This window comes from Apis florea, unplaced genomic scaffold (assembly GCF_048593485.1).
Source record: "Apis florea isolate Af1SG1 unplaced genomic scaffold, ASM4859348v1 contig_3696_pilon, whole genome shotgun sequence".
Taxonomy (NCBI): Eukaryota; Metazoa; Arthropoda; class Insecta; order Hymenoptera; family Apidae; genus Apis; species Apis florea.
Genome location: NW_028256809.1, coordinates 3,153,620 through 3,177,472, shown reverse-complemented (window position 1 = coordinate 3,177,472; position 23,853 = coordinate 3,153,620). Strand labels below are relative to the sequence as shown.

Genomic DNA, 23,853 nt, shown 5'->3' with positions numbered 1-23,853 from the left:
ATCATGGACAAAAGAAAGCTGGATTTTTGCGTTTATTACTATCGGAGCCTGCAAGCCCTGAGCACTAAGATTTTACACCAACTACTGCTATACGTCGAAGATCGCTTCACGGCTTCCTCCATCTTGTTTCATCCTTAGAATCGCGGCTATAGAAATATCGAGTGAAAACTTGTCGAAAAATTTTTTTTCATCTTGGGGAACAATCTCGTTCTAATCGAAAGATGAATCCTTAAACTCGAATACAGAAGAAATGATTCAGACTATTTGATTGTTAACGTTGCTTACAATAGAATAATTACATTTACATTTAGAATAAATAGTATATTTGCGTGTTACAGTAGCAAGCATATAAATAGGGAAAATTCTTATACAAAGTTTTTTTTTTGTTTTGAGATATAGCAATATATGTAATTTTAAATTGTGTTAATTAAAATAAATAAATAGAAATTAAAATTTTTAACTTATTTCTCTTTGAAAGATATAAAATTGTTTATATTTTGGATTTTGTATCGTATTATATTTCCATTTTATAATATTAATGAATTGAATTTAAAAATAAGTATTTCCCTGCTTCTATTCTCGCCACTGTATGTTTGAAGAAAAGAATACAATGTAATTAAAAGTAATCAGATAAACAGATACAAAGTTTCAAAATTAATTTAAAAGATTGTTGGAACATTAGTTAGGATTTAAAAGTTTTCTGCATTTAAATTTAAAACACGTGTTAGAATATAAAATAGATATATGAATATATCAGATGTTTGATATTATTAATATAGAATTGTTAGAATTATTATTCTTAATATTATTGTCGCTGATTATTGTCTAATTACATTAATTATGGAGGAAAGTAATTTCTAAAAATGTCTCTTAACATTAATAGAAATCGCTTCAAATTATAAAAATATTTTAATTAAATTTGAAAAATTATAATGTCAAAGTTAAAAAATTTGAGATTGAATAAATATTGTTCGAGCAGCGTACAATTTTGTCCAAAATTTATAATAATCATATTTTGTAATCACATTTTATTTTGTCAATTCAAATGAAAATAAATTAATTTTGTAAAATTGGATTGTAAATGATATTCGTTAAACCAAAAAGAAATTAAATTAATAATAAATTGATATAAATTATAAAATACTAAAATAATTATCGATTTCTAATCTTAAAATTTCATAAAAAATTGAACGTCGCTCAGAATTCGCATTGACTGTTATTTTCCTTAAACATACATTTACAATATTAGGATAGTAAGCACTGAATTAAATACAGTATATGTATAAAGTCGTTAAAATGTATATATATAAAATAGTACGAGTCAAATTGTACATCGATAGAAAGCGTAAATAATTCACCATATAAAATTTTCAGTTAGTGATAAAAATTTAGTAGCATAGATCCGTGAAAATTAACGATAGAATAGTCAATATATTAAATCGAACATTAATAACTGCTAAAATACGAAAATATCATACATTAATTGGAAAATCCATTACATATAACAATTTTTATAAATCTTTCTAAATAGTAAGAAAGAGTTAAGAAAGAGTTTCATAATTTAACCCTTGATTAATTAAGTCATATATATATATTACAAATACCAACCATATATCATTTTTTCAGTTAAATCTCATTTATCTTTTTTTTTAAATTTGTATTCTAATATTATTTAAATAAAAATTATTATTAATAGTAATTCTTATAATAATATATTTTAAATTAAAATATTCTGAAAATTAAATAATTTAATTAATTAAAATTCTAACGAATCATTTAAGAAAAATCCAAAAATACCAATTAAAAATTCGTTTAAAAAAGAGCAATGATAGGCCTCATATAATTCACTAAAATTGTTTTATCCACTACAGATAATATCGAATCAAGAAAAAATAACTTCATATCAGTTATAGATAAATATCAAAAATTCCTAAGTAAATCCCTAAAAAAATCCTTTTAAATTCAAATTTTAAAAACAAAATATTATAAATGCTATTTAATTTCAAAGATACATGAGTTAAAGTTATTAATAAAATGATTATTTTATCGATATTTATCATGTAGCGGATAATTTAAAACGATTTATAACGATTTGGATCGCAATGAGCTAGGAAGTTTTTGATGAAAATAATTATTATCTGTAGCCGGTAATAGAAGAAACCTTTTGAAGCCGTGTCGACAATCCCCGTGCAAGGCTTGAATGTAGCGTGTCCTTGGATTGAGATTAGGCCTTAACGACCTTGTCGACGAGTTGGAGGAGTAGTTGGGCGAGGGCCCATCTGCGGGATTCTCCCTAAAATGTATCATTTAAATTTTTGTCAGATAACGAAATAAAATTTCATCTAATTACATTGCAAATTACTAGTCTATTTAGCACATAGAATTTATATATATGTGTGTATATTGTTTTTTCTACATAGAATCATTATTTTTACGCTTAAACACTGATATCGCTAAGAAAAAAACAAACACTATAATTGTATTCGCAGCTTGTATAGTATAATTGGTCACCGCATAAAAAATTGTACAGATATAAGCGCATAAAGGCATTTATGTTATTTTTTGGTAGAAATGAAGATTCGATGATTTTGAGAATATAGCACATATCTAATATTCAACATTTAATACTACTTAACATTAAAGACAGCACAATGTTTTAGCAATGTTAAAATTTTCAATTATAAAAATAGAAGAGATATTAAATAAAGTGTAACATAGAGAAAATTTTAAATAGATTTTTCTATATAATAATTATAATAAGAACATTTTAAGAACATTTTTTTTTACGAAATTCAAATAAAATATAATACGAATACGAATTCTTTATTTAATAAATAAAACATTGTCTGCCATAGATTAAAAGATAGAAAACAGGGTAATCTATAATATTCAATTTTTCTGGAACAAAAACAAATTTCGACATGACAAATACAAAATTACTTACACTTCACCATTTGAGAAAATGAGAATCTAAAACGATTACAAATAATAAATCAGATATTTTCTTTAACAAATTTGAATAAAAAATTATAAAAATACTTCATGAGAGAAATTATAATTTCTTTCATCTTTCTTCAAAATCGATATTTATCATAGAATGACAAATTAGTATTATGAAAGAAAAGTTAACTATAACAATTTCCCAATTAGATAACCCTGTAAAATGAATCAACGCACAGACACAATAATCTAACAATGAACAGCTCTAGAAGTATAATCTATCTATTAGCTATCGATTGTTCGCGTTAGAATATCTATATTTATACAGGGTGTCCTATAAACTGAAAAATAAATTAAATTCTCATTTGAATAATAATATCCTACATTTTCAAGCTCAAGCATAGAATGTAATTAAATCAAAAAAATATATATATATAGTATTGTTTAAAAAAAACATTAATAATCTTAAAAAACCTTTACAAAAATAATTTTGAAAAATCATTTTACTATAAATATTATAAAATACCATAAATTACATCTAAGCATAATTAAAAATTTTCCAATTATATGCATATGTAATACTCTTTTTCAAAATTCAAGCCTAGAAATTTTGTTCCTTATAATTTTTTTTTTATCATAAATTGCGAGACACCCTGTATATTCCAGCCAGTCAATAAATAAAACATCTATCACATCAATGCTCTAAATCGATGACAGTATTAGATCAACTCCATAACATCGAGAAGTAAGAACACCACATCGAAACACCTACTAGTTTACAATTACTAACTACCGTGAATTGTCCACGTAGAAATAGAAGAAATAAAAGTGGAATATGACATTGATGAAAGTTTGACGTTTTAAATGATGCTTCGACTATGAAAATCTCCCTCTCCGATTGTTCGAATATATTTTCGATGAATCGACAATACTGTTTCCTTTTTTCTTTTTTTTTTTTTTCTACATTTTTAGCATGATGAAAGAGTGACGAACGATATACAAAAAGAAAAAAGAAAGAAAGAGAGGCACAAAGAGAAATATCGTTAGATTAGACGGAAAGTTTTTGCATTTTCTATATAATACTACTATAACGTTTCGTATTGCTATATTTAATTTATTAATAGCTATTCACAACAATTTAATTATTTAATATTAAATATATGTAGCATCGTCTCAAGAAATATACAATATATTGTCTAATGCAACAAAATTTTATTTTATTGAAAAAGAAAATTTAATTAAGAAATTATTCATTTAAAAAATTAACTATGAATTAGAGAAATATATATAATTATCAATGAAAAATTCACGCCATTTTATATGATATACTTCACTCAATGACGAGCCATAAGCATCAAAAAGTTAAATTCGTATAAAACGTATTGAAAAATTATTTATTACACGTATACAAATATATCAATAACAAAAACAGCAACAACTTTCCGTTCAATCGAGCATAGAATGACAGGTGAGAACCTAATGCTCTGACCTGTCAACCAAATACCGAGGTGACCGCGAAAATCTGGCGGTCCTCAAAGATGGAAGCCAACCAAGGCGTGCCAGGGCCCCGATGTGCCTTTTATTCGCTTGAAACGTTTCCGGGTAGCCGAACTGGTCTACCTCCGGCTGCATCTCTGGTGCAGAACCTGTTCCTGACATTCACAGATATACCGCTCGATTTACGCTCGATCTCTGACTTTCGTGTTCAATTACTAGGGCGGTTGACATGTCCATTCCCGCCGACATGAAATACACAAACTCGAACGAGGTCTACTTTTATCGGATCTCGGGTATCGAGGGTGCTTACGAAAGGGTATAGCGTGCCGTATCGCTGTCATTCGGTTGAAAAGTTAATTAATCTCGCCTCGCGTTTCAAGCATGGAAGAGTACCGTTTTGAAAGGCGAAAAGGGATATTTCACGGCTTGGATCTACGTGTGTTTTGCAGTTCTTTGGATTTGCTTTCGAATGTAATCACGTTTACGAAGAACGTTTCGGAAGAACGGAATAGTTTCTAAAGTTCTGTCTCGAACGATTTTTGAATCGTTCTTTTTTTTGAATTATCGCGTGCTTTAATTGTGATATAAATACTAATACATTTTAACTAACAATTGTCAATGTCTTTGAAGAAAAGAAGTATTTATACCATTGCATCTTTCGTTACATTTTATAAAATATAATAAAACACTTATTATTTAAGTATAAATTAATGATTACTCATGTCTTAATTGAAACTTGGAAATTTGTAGATTTCTAATTTAAAATTAGAAATATTACGCTATATGAATTAAAATAATTATATCATTTGAACATCCCTTAAACAAGATTTTGAAAATTTACTTGTAAACATATATATCTATCGTCAATATACTTCAAATAAACTTCTTTCTTCGTTTCTTTGTCATACTACTCTCCCCAAAAAATATCTCTCCAAACTTCCAAACTAACTAACTAATCCCACAAACAAACGAATCAAAGTTACTCACCCATGAACCTCTTCTCAGCATTAGGATACTGTCCACCAAGCGCCTTCATCATCTCTTCGTAATCGAACACATTCGCGTTCTGCATCACAGGAAGCGGATACTCATCGGAGAAAGCAATCTCCCTCTTGGGTCTCCTAATATTCGACTCGACTTTCAACGAATCGTTCACCTTCTCCTCACTCTCGTAATCGTTCTCCTGGCTCTGTCGCAAGTTGCCAAGCGCCTGAAGATCCAACAGATCGTTTCTCGCATTCGTGCCATCGTCGTACGATCTACCTTGGCGGGAAAGTGCTCTGAGGATCACGCTCCCGGGCAGAAAGATTCCTCTCTTTAACGACACAGGCCAAGCCGAATTCTTGGCCAAAGAGGAGACGCTTCTTTGCTCGCGGACAGGAAGATCGCCCGTTCTGGCCAAAGAGGAGACGCTCCTTTGACCACGGATAGGAAGATCGCCTGTTCTCGCCAAGGAGGCGACGTATCGTTTCCCATAAGGCAGCCCATACTCTCTTGCCACGGATCCCACATTCCTTTTTCCACCGTTTTGAGGAAGAGTGTACGTTCTTGCCAAGGACGCGACGTTCCTTTTCCCAGGGAACGACACGCGATTTTCTCTGCCCTGATCGTAATCACGGATCAGGGATGCGATGTTGCGTCTACCAGGTGGTAGCGCGAAATCGCGGGCCAGGGTGCCGACGTTTCGCTTCTCCATCGAGAAATCTCTTAAGACTTGCTCGTCTGATCGGCCGTTGGATGGGAGGTAATCGCGGAGAATTGAATGATCGCTGTTGAAAGGGAGATCGAAGAACTTAGAAAAGGAGAATTTAATTAAGGCGAAAGGAAGATTTTTTAAAAGTATAAAAAGTCTTTTAAATTGATAAAAATAAGATTTGTTCGTTCTTTTAAATTATTAAGATTATTACAAAAAAGTAAATAAGATTTTGAATAAAATGAAACGGATCATTATTCCATTTCGTTAAGATTTAAATTAAAAACCGGAGTAAGAATAATTAATAATATTAATAATATCTTCGTTTCATACCTGGAAATTACTGCCCTCTTTTCCTCGTCATCCTCATTTTCTGCCATTCGATCATGAAGACTAATCGGCAAATCATCGTTCTTGGCCAACGTCGCGATGCTTCTTTTCTGATATTCAAACGGAAACTCCTTCGCATCCATCTCGTCGGTGTCGTCAATCAAACGTCCCAGAAGATCCGGCACCTTCTGCGTTCTTCCGTTGAGAATTGCGCTGAGGTCACCACGTACGACAGGATCCTTTAACAATTGCAAATAAACACGACCAGGAACACAGATCTCGGTGTCGTCGCCCTCCTCGGTCAAAGCCCTCAGATGCGCCATGTCGTTACGACTTTTGGTATCTTGAGTCACCCTTGCCGTTCTAGAGTAGGCGGCCAAGCTCGAGCTCACTTCCGGATGACGTAAGAGGGCCAAGAAGGCTGCTTTTGGCATGCATTGAGTACTGTCTTCGTCTTGACAAGTTACCTGCAACACAATGTAATTTCTTAGGTAAGTGTTGATTGAATTTATTGGAAGGAGAGTGTTTTTATTATATTGATCTTCTTTTGTTTTTCTGATTCACAATTCGTCTAAATTGGTAAATTTATTCTTTTATTTTATTAAGTTTAATAAAGTTTAAAAATTTATTAAAATTATAACCAAATAAGAAAAAAATATACATGATGTTTTATTTATCATCACCTAAATATATTGGAAGAATTTTTCGTAAAGCATTTAAATTCCTATTCTCAATTCTTGGAAATCGATATTTTTAATAGTGAGTATTAGCTTTAATTGGAAAACCATCTTCGATTTTAATTATATCATTTACATTTATACCGGTTCTAAATAGTTGTAATTGTTTCAATACCAATTCGATTCCAAAGTATCGTTTTTTAAACAAATATCATAAAGTGTTAAAGGAATATCACACTTAAATACTTTATTTTAAAGAACTGAAGAATTTTTTTAATAATTAAATATTTTTCAATTAAAAAATTATGTTTGAATTTTCTTATACAGAAATGATAATATAAAAAATTATAGAATAAAAAATTTCATAAAAAGTCAAAGTAACGAAAAAGTAAATTATATTTAAATTTTTTCAAAATATTTTAATACGACTCGTCGACTGAACCGAAAATTAATAATTATTTTAGATGATATTGGAAGTTCATTGTAAGACTGCATAATAAGATACATAATCGATCACTGAAAACTTATTTTACGCTTCGTGTCACATGATTTACCTTGAAAAATATCGTATAATTTCTTATTGGATAACGGATATGCACCATGCATAAAAATTAGGAAAGAAAATTTCATGTTTTATACACTACCGTTCAAAACTTTGAGATTACTTAAGTAAGTAAGAAGAACTGAAACTTCTTAATTAAAAAAATACAAGCAGATATGTTTCAGCCTTCAAAAGGGTTAGATAATATACTGTAATTTTTAATTGATATTAACTTAAAAAATTCCAAAATTCAAAATGTATTGTTTGTATTTTTTAAATAAATTAGAAACTAATAAAATCACTTAAACTTCTCTTAATTTTATATATTTTACATTATATTTAAATTTGAAAAAAATCCTTAACAAATTAAGAAATGATCGATTTAACAACATATTTTAGTTTTTCATAATTTAAAAAATAATGATATTGCAAATAAATATTTCTTATTTAGTTAATTTCAATATTTAATAATTATTCATTTGTGCACATACATTTTTCTTTTTCCTTATAAAAATTAAAAATAACTATCTTTTTCTAATTTTATAAATTTAACTTAAATTGTATAAATCATTCAACTAAATTTTTTACGAAGAAAATATTTTGGTAGTTACAAAATAAATTAATCAGAAACCAATTTGTACACAGTGAAAATACATTGGCGTGTTAAATGTCATATTTCGAGGTTTAATTCAAAATATTTCCGGGGAAGAGACGAGAAATTGAAGAGAAATTTTTCACGATTCAAATTCACGGCCAAAACAGGGAAATTAATCGGCGCGTAATAGTGAAATGGTTGACAGCTGTTTCGTAATTAAACGTATCATTGAAAATTAATTTGGTTTATTCACGATAGAGAAATATTTGAACAAAAATTTTATCGTAAATTATTACGCTGCTGTGATATTAATGATATATCTATGTAATTAGCTTTGATTAATCGTTGTTATATAAGCATAAAATTTAGGACAAATGAATAATTACAGAGGAGTGTTGAAAAATGAATGTAAAAATTCAAATATTTTATATAAATAATAATAAAAAATTATCAACGAAAGAAACATTTTAATAACACAAAAACAGCATAAAATAATATAAGAAAAATAAAATTTTATATTTTTTAACATATCAAAGAATTAATACGTATATGATATTTGTTATGTAACAATTAGACTGCAAATGTTTATGCACTTATACAAAATTTGAATATAGATATAGAAATCTATACAATACACATGACATGCAAAAAAAAATACCAAATGTAAAATTTAATTTTACAAAAAGATTAATGTGATGATAATATATTTACTTAAAAAAATTTTTATTATGAAGTGTATAATAAAATATATTTAATTAGAAAACCAAGAGGTGAAATAAACGCTACGCAGCTTTATATTCTTTTGTGGGTGCGAACATTTTATGATGCTTGGACAAATATCGAGAACGTTAATTGCGTATCGTAAAACTGAACAACAGTTGCGTGCAGATGACTTGCTCAATAAATTATATTAACTTTATTATACGTGAACCCACAACAAAATACGAAAATTTATCGAAATTATGAGATATCGACAAAAAGATGATAATTCATATCACATTTAATTTGGAATAAATTAACACGTTTGTCATTTTTTTATTGATAAAAAATACCATGCATTATGTAAATAACTTTAACAACTCAAAAATTTCGAATCGAAAATTTAGAATAGAAATTCTCGAATACATTTTGAAACGAAGAATTTCAAGATTTCTAAAAATTTCTTCGTAGATTATAGAGATTATAGTAATATTTCTTCAATATAATTTGATTGATAATGTGTTAAGATTGAATAATAAACAAAAAATTAAATCATTTGAAAGTTTATAAATATTTTACAAAGCTTGATAAATAATGCATATCATCGAGTTCAATGCATAGTAACGTAAACGCAGTATATATACGCATGTCACATGATACTATTGAAATGTTGATTTCCTATACGTGACATTTAACATAATTAACTTGAACAGAGTATTGTATTGGTCGCATTTCATAATCAATTTTCATTGGTAAACATGAATTTCGATGCGAGATAACAGATTCATAGATCGTAGATCATTCGAGTTAAAAATTAAATTTTAGATTTTTAAATTCGATTCGAATTAATATATAAAATGATTCAAGTTAAGATTTTATAGATAAGATACAATCTTTAACACATCATTAATACTCTATCATTATTCTATAAGATTTAATTTTTTTGTTGTTATTGTATTTTGTTTTTGTTAAAGACAAATAAAATATTTTTGAATATTTTTTTTTGAAATCTTAAAAAAAATTTAATAGTAAATAAACAATGAGCAAAATATTTTACATAAGCTAAAATAGTTGTTTTTACAAAGTAAAAAATGATTGTATGATTATATTTGGTCAAAAATATAATACAAATATACAAATTATATTATAGATAGTTTTACATTTTCTTTATTTTTTTTTAATATTTTTTATCTATAATTTTTCGTATTATAATTAAAATATTCTTTATACGAATAGAAACAAGAAATATTATATTTTTGTCTTGTTGAAAAAGTTTCCATTAAAATGGGAAAGAAACGAAGAATTTAAAATATTTTTCTGAAAGCAGAAAGCAATTTACATTTTTGTTAATTGTAAAATATTACGTGCATATCATATGCATATCATTTCAATAATTTTAACAGAGATCATTGCTTAGAATATTGTCATCGATAATCAAGGGCTTGTCTCATTAAACCATCCCCAACTCACCCTCTTTTCTTCGTACAGGTTTAACAACGTTGCCCTTGGCCACGTAGATTAAATTGCATTCCTAAAGCGAAATTAGAAGCTAAACGAATATTTCAACGAATTATCTAATCAAGCCACCGTGTAATAAGCTAAGCTCACTTATTCACCTTGTCACTTCATTTTAAGAATAAATAATTGTCTCTATAGACATATTATTCTGCTAATTGAAAGTAACTTCGTTTAATCAAATTTAATTATTTTGATTAAAAATTGTATAAGTTGTAATATTTTTTAATTTTATATTCATTATTATAAATATATATTCATATGATGAATATATATTCATAATAATGAATATAAAATTAATTGAATTATAGAGAAACTAAACTGATCAACTTGTCTGATTATTTGATTTCTTATTTGAAAAGTTTTGATATTAATTTTTATTTCATAATTGATCAACTAAATGACTTACTTATTGTATTTTAGTAATAATTATAATATTATTCTAAAATAATTTTTTCTTAATTTGATATTATATTAATTTGATAATTTGATATATTAATTAAAAAATGAAGATAATTCTTGACTTATAATAAATTCTATATGAAACTCGTCTAATAACTCAAAGCTTTAGTAAGAAATTAAAATTCTTAGGTTTCTTAAAAAAGAATAATTAAAATTATTTCAAGACTTCAATTTGTAAGTATTCTTTTTATAAAATGTTGTGAATATACTTGTTCGATCGAACTTTATCAACCCTCTGCAATGTTAAATGTAAAATAAAAACAATTGAGAACAACATATTATATATAAAAATTAATTTCCAATTAATTTTTTTTCTTATTTTTTATTCTTAAAAAATAAAATATTCCATTTTTATAAAAATTATATACAATCTGTGATCATTCTATGTACAAGTAATCATATATTAATTTCTGAGAAATAAATTTTATGTAAAAATTATTGTTTGTAAAAATTTATTAGTTAAATTGCATAAAAAATTATATAAAATACTCCATAAAAAATCAATTTCAATAATATTACTAATGATCTCGTGTAATTAAAAATTAAAATTAAAAAATTCTGTAATATCTAAATATATTAAATTTTCTATTAGTATATACACACATATAAGAATTTAACTATTATTAAAATGTTAAATATTAAATTTTCCATTTTTCATTTCATAATTTTAATATAAGTTTAATTGTGAAAATATAAACAAAAATTTAATTATTAAGAAAAATAAATATTTATTTTCTTTCTCCATATGTTATATTGCCAATGTAATAAAAAAAATATCAAAAAAAAAACTCATATCCTGTACATACTTGTATATCACAAATATACTTCATACTCATCTTCTCAAAATCTTCTCAAAATGAATAAGATTCTTTACAAGCCTAATATCACGTGTATTTAAAGACGAAAGGAATGTCAATTCATCAAGAGAGATGAGATTCCATACCACGTTCTTTGAATACCAAAATCCTAAAGACGGATGATTTCGTTCCTTTTGATGCTCGTCAGAACCAAGTTGTAATTTCGTGGTTTACCTTGGAGTTACTTCTCTCATCGAGTTTCTTGTTTCGTTATAAATCAAAAACCATCTCAGATGGAAGCTCGAAGAAAATTAATGGAGCGGAAATATCCCTCTCGAAGGAAACAACCAATTTCATCAATCGAATCTTGATATTTCTATTTTTTCTCTTTTTTTTTTTTACTTTTTTCGTAAAAAAATTAAATTCTATTTCACTTCATGTTTATAATTTTTTTACGTATAAAAAAATGATTATATCGAAATATAAGTAATGACAACAAAAAAAAGTAATACATTTATAAATGATACGACCCACGAATAAAGTTGATGAATGCAACAATCAAAAATTCTTATTATATTTAAAATTAGTATTATAAATATTTATTTATCTAAGTTTATTATATTTTTTTTTTAACAAAATAATTCATAAATTTTATCATACAATTTTATAATACATTTAAGTTTTATTGATTAATTATTTTTAAACAATTTTTTTCTTCGTTAAATAATAATGATAAACTATAATAAATAAATAATATATGTAATATTATATAACTGAAATTAATTATCTAATCAACTTTAAAATATAATTTATTTCAAAACAATCGTAAAACATTAAATTATATTATAATCTCCAAGTATATCGTATTATAAGTTCATCCATTCGTAAAATTGATTCAGGATTCGATAAAGACTTCCTCGATATGAAATTTCCACGATTCTACTATACAATATATTGACAAAGGAAATCGCCTAGACAAAGTGTAACGACAAGTGACAAAGCGTTTTCCAATTTGCCGGAACAAGTTTCGATAGCAGTCACTCGAGAGATACAGAGTTTCCACACATTTCGCATTCTACCAACGTATTTTATTTCCTTCGTATACAATTACCCACATTCTCTCGCCTGTAATCTCCTCCTATTTTATAGCCCTTCTTGTACATTGTATAGCGTGGTCCCTTTAAGAAATGATTCGAAAAATACAAATTGATTTAATGCCCTTCTAAATCTGCAACCGGCGCGCATCGATATTTTAGATATAAGATCGACAAAATGAGATTACATCAATATAAAAAAAAAATATCAATATATCGTTAATAAAAAAAAGAAAATTATTTAAGAGTCAATTGATTAATTAACTCAAATTCAATTTCTGTTAGAAAACGAGTATGAATTTCTCTATGTTTGTATATAGCCTTGTATCCTTGGTATTTTCACAGAATATTATCTTATTCAGAATATCTATTGGGGTATAAAGATTCAAAACGTAGGTCACTGATAATTACACGAGGACATGTGTTACCGTTCATTAAGCAATTTTGTCGATATTTTGATCATTAGTACATATGTAGTGGAATTGGTGTAAATGACAAGAATAAATCACGATATATATATAAATTGTAAGCTATGAGTCACATCAAGAAGCAATTAATATATTCTATGACTATGATTAATGTATCTTAAAAATAATTTTAATGTTTAATTAATCCTTTTGTTATAACTTGTAAAAAAATTTTATTTCAGATATATTTAATAACTTAGATACATACAGTATCTACAGAAGAAGAAGAAAAGGAAGATGCAATGCTTTGTGAAAAAGATTAAAATCAAACTATAGTTAAAAAATTTATTATATTACACATCTATTATAATTAATAATTAATTAATTTTTTAAAAAAAATTTCAATCGATGATTAAATATCAAAGAAGCAAAACAAAGCATTAATTATTTTTTTTCAATCTTTTTTTAATTTTCAATCTTTAACTACGAAACAAAGAATAAAAAAATCCATGAAAAATCGCCCAAATCCAATCTTCTGCAATTTTCTCACTAATTTTATTACAAACTAATCCACTACGATCCATTTGTTCTCAAATAATTTTCAAAATCTTTTAACCGTAAATATTAAATGTGATGGAATTAAGCTCAATATATATTTATAAATCCAAATCAAATTCATTATTAGAGATTATTTTATAAATTCGAATAGATATTCAATATCAAAATGATTCAAACTTTTTATATATATTAATCAAATTAAAAGAAAATTTAAAAAATCCGCTTTTAAATTTCTTTTGTATAAAAAAATTTAAAAATTTATAAAAATTATAAATAAATTGCAAATTTTTATGCAAATACATATTATATATATTTTTTACATATTTTATATAAACGATATAATGCTATAAGTATCTAAAACTTTAAGAAATAATTTCAAAATAAATAAAAGAAACCAAAATAAACCAAGATATTTTTCACATTATTTTTAATTATTATCAATTAAAAAATCAACTAAAATACTTCTGAACATGAATAATTATCACGTAATTTATTTCTAAATTTGATTAAAAGCACATTAAAATTAGAAAAACTTTGAACCGTTATAACTCTAAAGATAATAACTTTTGAATAACCAATGAACAACCACTGGAAGCGCGAAATCTTACCCTTTAAAACGTTTTTTCATTTATCCGAATATGACTTCCGGTTCCCGAGATATTTCCATTTAAAGAAAAGAGTAATTTTTTAAATTTACTTTAAACCCGATTAAACTCTATTAAAATCCGGAAAACTTTAAATGGCTATAACTCCAAAAATAATGATTTCCGGTCATCGAATGAACGATCATTAGAAGCGCGGAACCTTGCCCTTTAAAACATTTTTTCATTTATTCCGATACGACATCCGGTTCCCGAGATATCGTCGTGTAAAGAAAAAGATAATTTTTAATCGTTCGCTATCTCCATCCTTGTTACTTATACGAAGTTCTCACTCGCACCTCCTTTAACTGATCTATCGCAAATTCCAGACAAGTGGCAGACACGAAAGAACATAGTACGCGATTCCAAGAAGAGCGTAATACGCATTTCCAAGAAAAAATATAGGTCACTGACTGGCGGACCCATTCATAATCTTCGTAACCATATTAAGTATTATGGAAACTTTGAATCCTTATATCTCGGCAACCAATTGAGATATCGGAATAAATCAAAAAGAGACTTCAACGATATGGTTTCCTCTATTTTCTGAGCGTGTTTTAATAAAATTTTTCCATTTGTAAATCTTTAAAAATAATATTTAATTTACAATATATTTTCATTAAAAAGTATAAAAATATAATATTACTAGCAATTCATTTATAAAACACTTAAATCTATCAATATTCTAACCCATTTCCGATATATTTGATTCCTATTATTATCATATTGTTTCCATACGAATCATATATTTCTTTATATCTATTTATCGCGTGTAAACTGTCAGTAATTTTTCCAAAAGGAGAAAAAGGAACAAAAAAGAGAAGAAAAAGAGAATCGGTTGAAAGGAAGGGATTGATATAGCAAGGATGTGCAGACTTTCAATGGTTGCTCGTTCGTGCGAAAATTTCGCGTACGAAAAGCTCGACGAGTCAGTCTCAAATATAATCTGGGGAAAGACGTGACCTTTGGTTATCATTTGATTTCCGGAAGGATGACACGAATCTACGACGAGAATCTGGACAGCTAAAAACGTTTTGAACGATTGAGAACATCGGGTGGGTTGCTTTGCAGAAAATATTTCTGCTCATTGGAAATTGTAAATCGTTCCTCGAATTGTTCGAGGAATATACATATATTTCGTGATTTTAACGAAATGATTAGTTGTAAATGATTTTGAATTAACGGTAACAGACTTTGCGTGGGTGGAATCAAATCGAGTGATTATTCGAAAATTCTTTTACTCTTTTTGTGAATGTAATATAAATTATTTTAGTTTAAAAAAATTGAAGATCCTTGCAAAAAATATGCGTTTATTTTTGATACTTTTTTATGTATATATATTATGCGAAGAAAAAGAAAGTTTGCATTTTAGTTTGAATTAAAAATTTCATTAAAAAAATAATTTCTAATTAATTTCAATCATTCATAACTTTATAATTTGGTTAAATGAAAATAATTTTTTTTAATTTTGATATAAAAAAATTTTTTAATTTTGATGATAAATAAGATAAATTAAAAAAACTTCGTATAAAAAATTATAATTTTAATTTTAATCTGAAAATTATACAAATACAAATTATATATTATAATTAATATTTTAACATTTTAATTATTTAAAAATTAAAAAATTAACAGAAATTATTATAATTTTGAGCAACTATTGAAAAAATTATAAAATAATTATAAAAATCATAAAGTATTAATTTAATTAATTACTAAATAAGTATTAAGTAATAAGAATGAATTTTTTAATATGATTATATTATTTTGTTAGTTTTTATTAATTTCTTTGACAAACTCTTTAATATTATTTTTAAAAAAATATCGTTTTAATAAATAAGAAAATTTACATATTAATTGAAATAAAAATTATATTTAATTCAATATAACAAAGTATTAAAATATCTTTTCATTCTCAATCATCTCTACTAATTAAATTTTTCTAAATAACATTATATAATATAAATTAATCTCTATTTATATTCTTGCCAATAATTCAACATGTGATTAAGTAGTCATTATATTCAAATATCAAAGAACATACCGTGTATATTACAAGTGTGTTCAAATATGTATTTGACTTTCTTAAATCATGTTCTCATCGTGCTCTCTCGAAACGGAAATTACTGATCAACGATAAAAGCGATAATGTTTCAAAGAAGGTCCTCATTGCAGATCATACTTGAATTCGCACTTTGATAAACTTTGCACGCTTTACTATTTCTTGAGAGAGTTTTGAATTGTGTATTGTTAAATGTCAATCAAATACAATACAAATGTCAATCTCTAATGAGTATGTATGAACTTGAATTTTCAAAATGTTTATTGATATATAAGTAATAGATATTACATTGTCATTGTAAAAATTGAACAAATAACTTTTGTAAATTTTCCTAATTTTATCTAACGTTGATATAATATTGTCAACTATATATAAAAATATAAAAAATATACTTATCTCAACAAACGATTCATTAATAATGATCGAATAATTCATGAATGTGTTGCCTCGATTTATTTTCAAATAGTATTCGAAAATGAAATATAAATGAAGTTTGGCACGTGTCATCCACAGATCGCAGTGAATAAAAGAGACAATACGGAATCATCCTTGAGAACTAATTAAATTTTCTGCAAGGATATCGCGTTTCCTTGATGGAAATTATCCCGTAAAACAATCGAAGCAGTGAAATCACTTTCAGAAATATCCATTTGCATTATCCTTGTTAATTGTCTAATAAATATGCATTATAGAAATTTTTTCTTTCAATTTACTCTACAACATACAAGAAAGAAAGAATGTGAATAGGAAATTTTCGATACGTGAAAAGTTTTAACAAGTTTTAAAAGAAGAAAAGATTGAATCTTTGATATTTCCATTCCGAGAAGAAATGTAACTTGGATTTATTGAATTTATCGACACACATAAAATATAAATATAAAATTTTATATTTATTAAATAATATTAAAATAAAAAATTACGAATAAAATATTGAAAATTTGTTTAATAATTTTTTGTTTTATTATAAAAATATTTTAATTTTTATCATATCTTTTTATCATATATCATATATCATGCTATTGATATAGGCATTCTTTTATGTATTTAATCCTCATTTATCATACAAGAATGCAATTATAAAATTTATTTTAGTTAAAAATTATTATTTTGAAATAGAAAACAATTTTATTAATATTTTAAATTAACGTGATTCACGAAAATAATCTTTTCTGTAATATGATTAATATAAATAATAATAAATATGAGTAATACGAACTTTCAAAAACAATTTTCAAAAAAAGTTCACGAATAAAAGAAAAATACTAATAAACAATATTGTAATGGATGCCGATGACATTATGAAACTTTCTGATGAACCGGTGGGAGTAAACCGTGTTCTGGATAAATTTATAGTGTGAAATTAAAAAACTTATAGCATTTGAAAAGTTGTCGCGATCTTGGTGAAGTTTTGCGACAACAAATAAAACTTAACAATGAATGGAAGTAGGAACTGTTGGTATAAAGAATAATAACGCTAACGTCTTATCAACCACCCTCAGAAAATCGATTGGTTCTTATTTCTTTATTTTGTGATGGCATAAAAAAATATATTTTTTTATGTAATTTCTTCTTAAAGCAAAGATTAAATATTTTTAATAGAATCAAAATATTTGTTTTTTTTTCAAAATAAACTAAATAATTATCATTATTTTTCTCAGTTTTTTAAAACTTAACAAAGTTATTTGTTCCCTCTGATTAAAATTATTCGTATATAAATGAAGGATATTTTTTGATTGTTTGATTTATTTGATTAGATTATAAATATTTTTTTATGAATTATTTTACTCAAGATATTATAAATTTATAAATCAATTTAATTTAGGTATTAATTAAAATAAAATTTTTAAATATTTTTAGTACAAAATACTAAATAAATGAATCATATAAATTGTTAAAAATTTATTTCTTCCATATTAAAAATTTAAATATTCTTAAGTTTAAAAATTTCTAATGTAAATTCTTTAAAAAAAAATAAATTACGATTATAATAATATTTTGATTAATTTTATGTCAGATTACAGTTTCATTTATATGAATAATAATATAAAATAATTAGTTAATAAAAAAACAACGCAGAACTATATATAATAAAAAAATATTTGAATTAAAAAAATAAATAATGAAAAAATACTTTGATTCATTTTTTTTTTTACCAATATAGTAGCATGTGTTTCATTATATCCAAAATATAGATAGATACACTATTCAAACAAAACAATAATATATATATATATATATATATATATGAATAAGCTTTCACAATAACTGATATCCATGTCCTTCATGATTGATCGTTTCAATTATCTGATTTTTATTGTATGCTAGTCATATATCAATAGCTATAATTTACGCCCCAAAGCAGAGAATAATTATTCTTATCGTAATTACAAAAATGTCAACTTTTCGAATGAAACGATATTTTTTCTGTTTTTTTTCGTTCCTTTCAAGTAAAAAATTCTTTCAATTAAATTAATTATTAAGATTGATCTTTTTTTCAAACAATATTTTTATGTTTATTTTAAATATTTCTTAATGAAAATTTTATCGGTTTTAGATTATTACTATTGAAATATATAATTTATATTATGATTCTTAAAATGTGTTTTTTAAGTTATTACTCTGTGCTTGAAGAAAATATTTCGAATTAAATTCTTTGACGAGCAAACATTCTAATCTCTAAAGAAAATCATTATTAAATATTCTATTAACGTATGTGTAATGTAAATTATATTCGTTTTCATCATACATATGTACATATGTACAAAGTATTAATATATTCGTGAAATATTTTCAGAAAGACGATTTTAAAGAACAAACAAATACAAAAATTGATTATACAAATATTATATCTATACAAAAATATTAATTGAAATTCAATTTAATTTTAATAATTTTCTAATAATAAAATCTAGAACTGAACTTATAGTGATTGAAAAAAATATTTTAAAAGAAAAATACAAAAGTTTAAATTCTAAACTAAATACAATCTAAATTTATATTCAATTTTAAATATTTATTAGGATATTGATAATTAAATATCTTAATTTATTATCAAATTGTAGTATTAAATATTATCAAGATACAATTATTTTTATTTAAATAATAATCTAATTTAAAGAATAAATATTTATTTATAATAAATTAAAAATAAAAAATTTTTAAATTAATCTTTTCAAAAAAATTTATTTATTATAAATAAATCATCAATTTTCAATTGTGAAATTTGATTATTGCTAGAACGTACGGTTGTATCGATGTATCTCGAATTTCAAACTCTAATCCATTTGATCAGAGAATTCCCTTTGTTTCGAAACTCGAGTTTGAAATTTTAAGGGCGTTAATTACCGAATGATCAAATTTTAATGATCAAATTCTTTAAAATTTTTAATAAGCACCGTTTCAGAAAGTACGACTATCAATATTAATATTCTTGGATCAGTTATTAAAAACAAATAATAAAATACATACATATTTATACAATGTAATTAGTCAATTAAAGAGCAAATAAAATTTTATAAAAGAATTTTATTATATCAATCGAAAAAATTGTTATAATTTAAAAGAAAAAATAGTTTACAATAATACTTTGTATATTCAATTTTTTGAATTTTATAATTATAGTAGAATTTAAATATTTTATTATTAGAAAAATATAAAATTATTAAAAATAAAAAATTTAATATTTTTAGAAATATTAATAAAATGGATAAAAAAAGTTATGTTTATATTTTATGAATGACAAAAAGAAGTTACATAAATATAAATTAACGAATATCTTATCAAATATAAAAAACGATAAAATTCTTTTATATAATCCCTTCATAGAATATTTCTTTTTATAAATAAAAATTGTATAAAATTTATGTATTCCTATAACGAATGTTGATTGAAAATTAATGAATATTAATTAAATGTCGCTCTGCTAACTTACATTTTAAAATAAAATTCAAAAATCTATTCTATTCATCCGATTTTAACATGATCTATCGAAGAAACTACCAACCCGTCCTATTCGCAACAAAAGTTCTCGCAACAGGAAGACTATCTTAAAATCTACCATTCAAACTTTCCTCACTCCTAAACACATATGAGAAGGGAAATTGCCGCGAAACAGGGTCGGTCGTAGCACGAAACGATTGAATGAAACGCGGCAAGGTGAAAAGAGTCGTAAACTGAGAGAAAACTACTCACCAGAGGTAATCGTATCTCGTTGACTACTGCGACGTAGAGCAAAAGGGTGATGAGATGATTTCCAGTCAGGCCCATTTCGCAAACTAAGTCACTAATGTCCTCCCAATACGGTTCTCCAAATCTGAGTACCGGCTGTGTACGCGTAAGCTTCCTTATATAGGCCATTTCAACCATGCGCAGGCGTTCCAACCCCCATAGAGCACACCTACACCAAATGGTACAAGCTGTACATACACCATCGATGAGGGTTCCTGTTGGTGATAACCACGCAATATGCGGGGAACCCATGCTGCAGAACTCGTCTTCCTCCGATGGACCACTTTGAAAAAGAAGAACAGAGAGAGAGAAAGAAAGAGAGAGGGACAAAAAGGAAGAAGGGCAATAGAGTGACCGAGGTAGATGAAGAGGAAGAGAGACAGGCCATTTTTTAAGCAGGACTCGGTTAATATACCCGTGGATTATTGCGTGTCCATTGGGGAAAACTGGATGACTCGGTTGCTCGTTTTTTATTGGCACTTTTAACTTCCCTTTCTCGTTTCTTTTTTTTTTTTATTTCTGTTTATTTTTATTCCCGCCTCTTTTTTTCTTTTTTGTCCTCCCTCGGAGAAAGATAGCTCATTGATTCTCCCTCCAGTTGAAGAAGCAGAGACATTGTGGGGAGTCGCATTGTCACCGACACTTGATAATTGAATCGAGGACAAAGACCTTCTGTGCGACTTTATTTGAGGCAGCGCGTTGGGGATATATACCACACCGGTGAGGTGTTACCGAGAGACGTGTGCATGCGAATGCTGTCGCGGTAACTTTTCGCGGTTTTATTTTTGAGCTGGATCGAGATTGAAAGTGGCTAAAATTAGCTTGTAATGCTTATTCCAGGGGAAAATGGGAATGGATGGCGAAGGAAAAGGAATTGATTGCGTAATAAGGGAAAATATGAGAAATTAAAATTATGTGATTATTTTGTAACAATGAAGAATACCTATCTATGTTTTTCCGACTTCTATTCTTCTATATTTTGCATACAGATGAGTTCCAAACAAATTTGACATTTTTCATTTTACATTTCCATTTACATTGCATTTTCTATCCATTTTGCATTGACATTTAATATTTTTGAAGTGCTGCAAAGATTCTGAAATTTTAAAATTTTGTTTTTGTTATACTATTAATTATAATTTCTTGTTGCTTATTTTTATATTATAATTTTATTGTATATTATTATATAATATAGATATGGAAAAATAAATAATTTTCAATGATCTAAATTTTATTTAAAAAATTATCATACATCATATAATATGAAACATTATTTCCCAAAAACAATATATTTACTATAAATTTCTGTAAAAATCAGCAAATTAATAAAAATATTAATTTTTATAAGAAATTCGAATTTTAATAATCTAAAGACCATTATAGAAGATAATATTCGTTCACTACAAATAATATACATAAAATACATAAAATAATAGTAATATTTTAATCTTATACTTTATTTCATTCTTCTGCATAATTAGCAAGAATGAAATACAATTTTTTAAGAAAGTTTTGTACTTGTTAAGAATTTTAAAGTACATAATAATAGATTAGAATTATTTGAATGAAAATGTGTAAAAATGTATAAAAATGTAAACAAAATTTTTAATAAAATTTTTTTCAGATATTCATTAATATGTTTATCTTCAGAATAGTATTTTATTAAATATTTAAATATTTTATCATAATATTCTACATATGTATATTTAATTTTAATATTGTATCAATTCATAAAAGCCTAAATTTCGCATCAAAAAATTTTAAAATTTTCTTATTAATATAATTCTTATTAAATACAAAATAATAAGATAAATTAAAATATATAGCACAATATAAAAATATACATTCTGAAAAATTTAGATTAAAAAATCAGAAATAATATTGTTAGAAAAAAAATGAAAAATCATTAAAAAAAGCAATCGTGCTACATCGATGTTGACCTCGGCAAAACTATACGGATCGATGCAGTATCCAAATGTAGTGCCATACTTTTAAAAATAGTTTGAAAATGCTTTTCCTCAAACTTTGAAATTTCACATTTCATGCGAAAAAGATATCTCTTTTTTTTTTTCGTATATTCTTAACTATTTATTCATTTAATAATATTTGAGTGTAAAAAATTGAAAATTGTTTTTTATAAAACAAGTTTTAAAGTATATTCTATTTGTAAAACGATACTGTCTTTTGGAGTATAATACATTACATAATTAAACTTATTGCTTTTCTTATCGTTTAATGATCGTTTGATGAAATAATGACTTAATAATAAAAAATATGCTCGATACAATGGTAATATATTAAAAATACCGAGGTTATCGTGGTCACTTATTCGATATTGGAAATTGAATTTTAAAAATGTCGATAATTTTATGAAAAACGTAATTTTAATTTAAAAAAAATGTGAATATTTTAATAATTAAATATACTAAATTTTCTTAACGAATTCTGTTCTTAGAGTAAATTTTTAATTCTTAGTTAAAAGTTTATATTCGCTATATGTATAAAAATTTTTTTAATCATATTTATTAAATTTATTATTTATTAATAATAAGTTAATTAATTATAATTAATCAAAATTGATATTTATAATAATAATAATATCTATATTTTTATATAAATTAAAATTAAATTTTTTTTTAATAATTTTTAAAATTTACTTTCTTTTTCTCAATCATTTTTGCAAATACAAAATTTAAAAAATTATGTTTCTATATTATAATTTATATTAAAAATTAAATACTTAACTTGATATGTTTAGAAATATGTTAAAATAATCTCTGATATACTATATTGAATGAAATACAATAAATACAATGAAATAAATATCATTAATAATATTCTATGTTTAAATTTTATATTTTTTTGACAAAATTATAATAATACCATTTAAAAATCTAAAGATAGTAGAAAAATTTAAATTGCTAAAATCGTAAAGAAATAATTAACTAAGAAAAAAATATTAAATTATAAATACAATTTATTATACATTTGATTAGACAATTTTTATAATAAATATCAAAATTTTTATTTTTTTTTTCTATTAATTTATTGAAAAATAGAATGTGAATAATAAATACAGAAGTCTTTAGATTTCGTGTATCGATTACACGTGCTGTAA

At 25.2% G+C, this 23,853-nt stretch overlaps 1 protein-coding gene across 2 annotated transcripts; it reads right to left on the bottom strand.

Annotated features, from left to right (window-relative positions):
* Positions 1-1,838: 1,838 nt before the first annotated feature.
* Positions 1,839-20,873, bottom strand: Nplp1 (Neuropeptide-like precursor 1). Of its 2 annotated transcripts, XM_012491862.3 has the most exons (5): positions 20,700-20,873; positions 6,464-6,927; positions 5,425-6,206; positions 4,430-4,592; positions 1,839-2,293 (listed from the first exon to the last, which is right to left on the bottom strand). In XM_012491862.3, the coding sequence occupies exons 1-5, from the start codon at positions 20,871-20,873 to the stop codon at positions 2,083-2,085; spliced, it is 1,794 nt and encodes a 597-aa protein (XP_012347316.2). In that variant the 3' UTR covers positions 1,839-2,082. The 2 variants fall into 2 exon arrangements, with proteins under 2 accessions (XP_012347316.2, XP_086770762.1); XM_086914636.1 differs by lacking the exon at positions 4,430-4,592 and having other exon boundaries at positions 2,086-2,293; positions 20,700-20,812.
* Between the last annotated feature and the right edge of the window lie 2,980 nt (positions 20,874-23,853).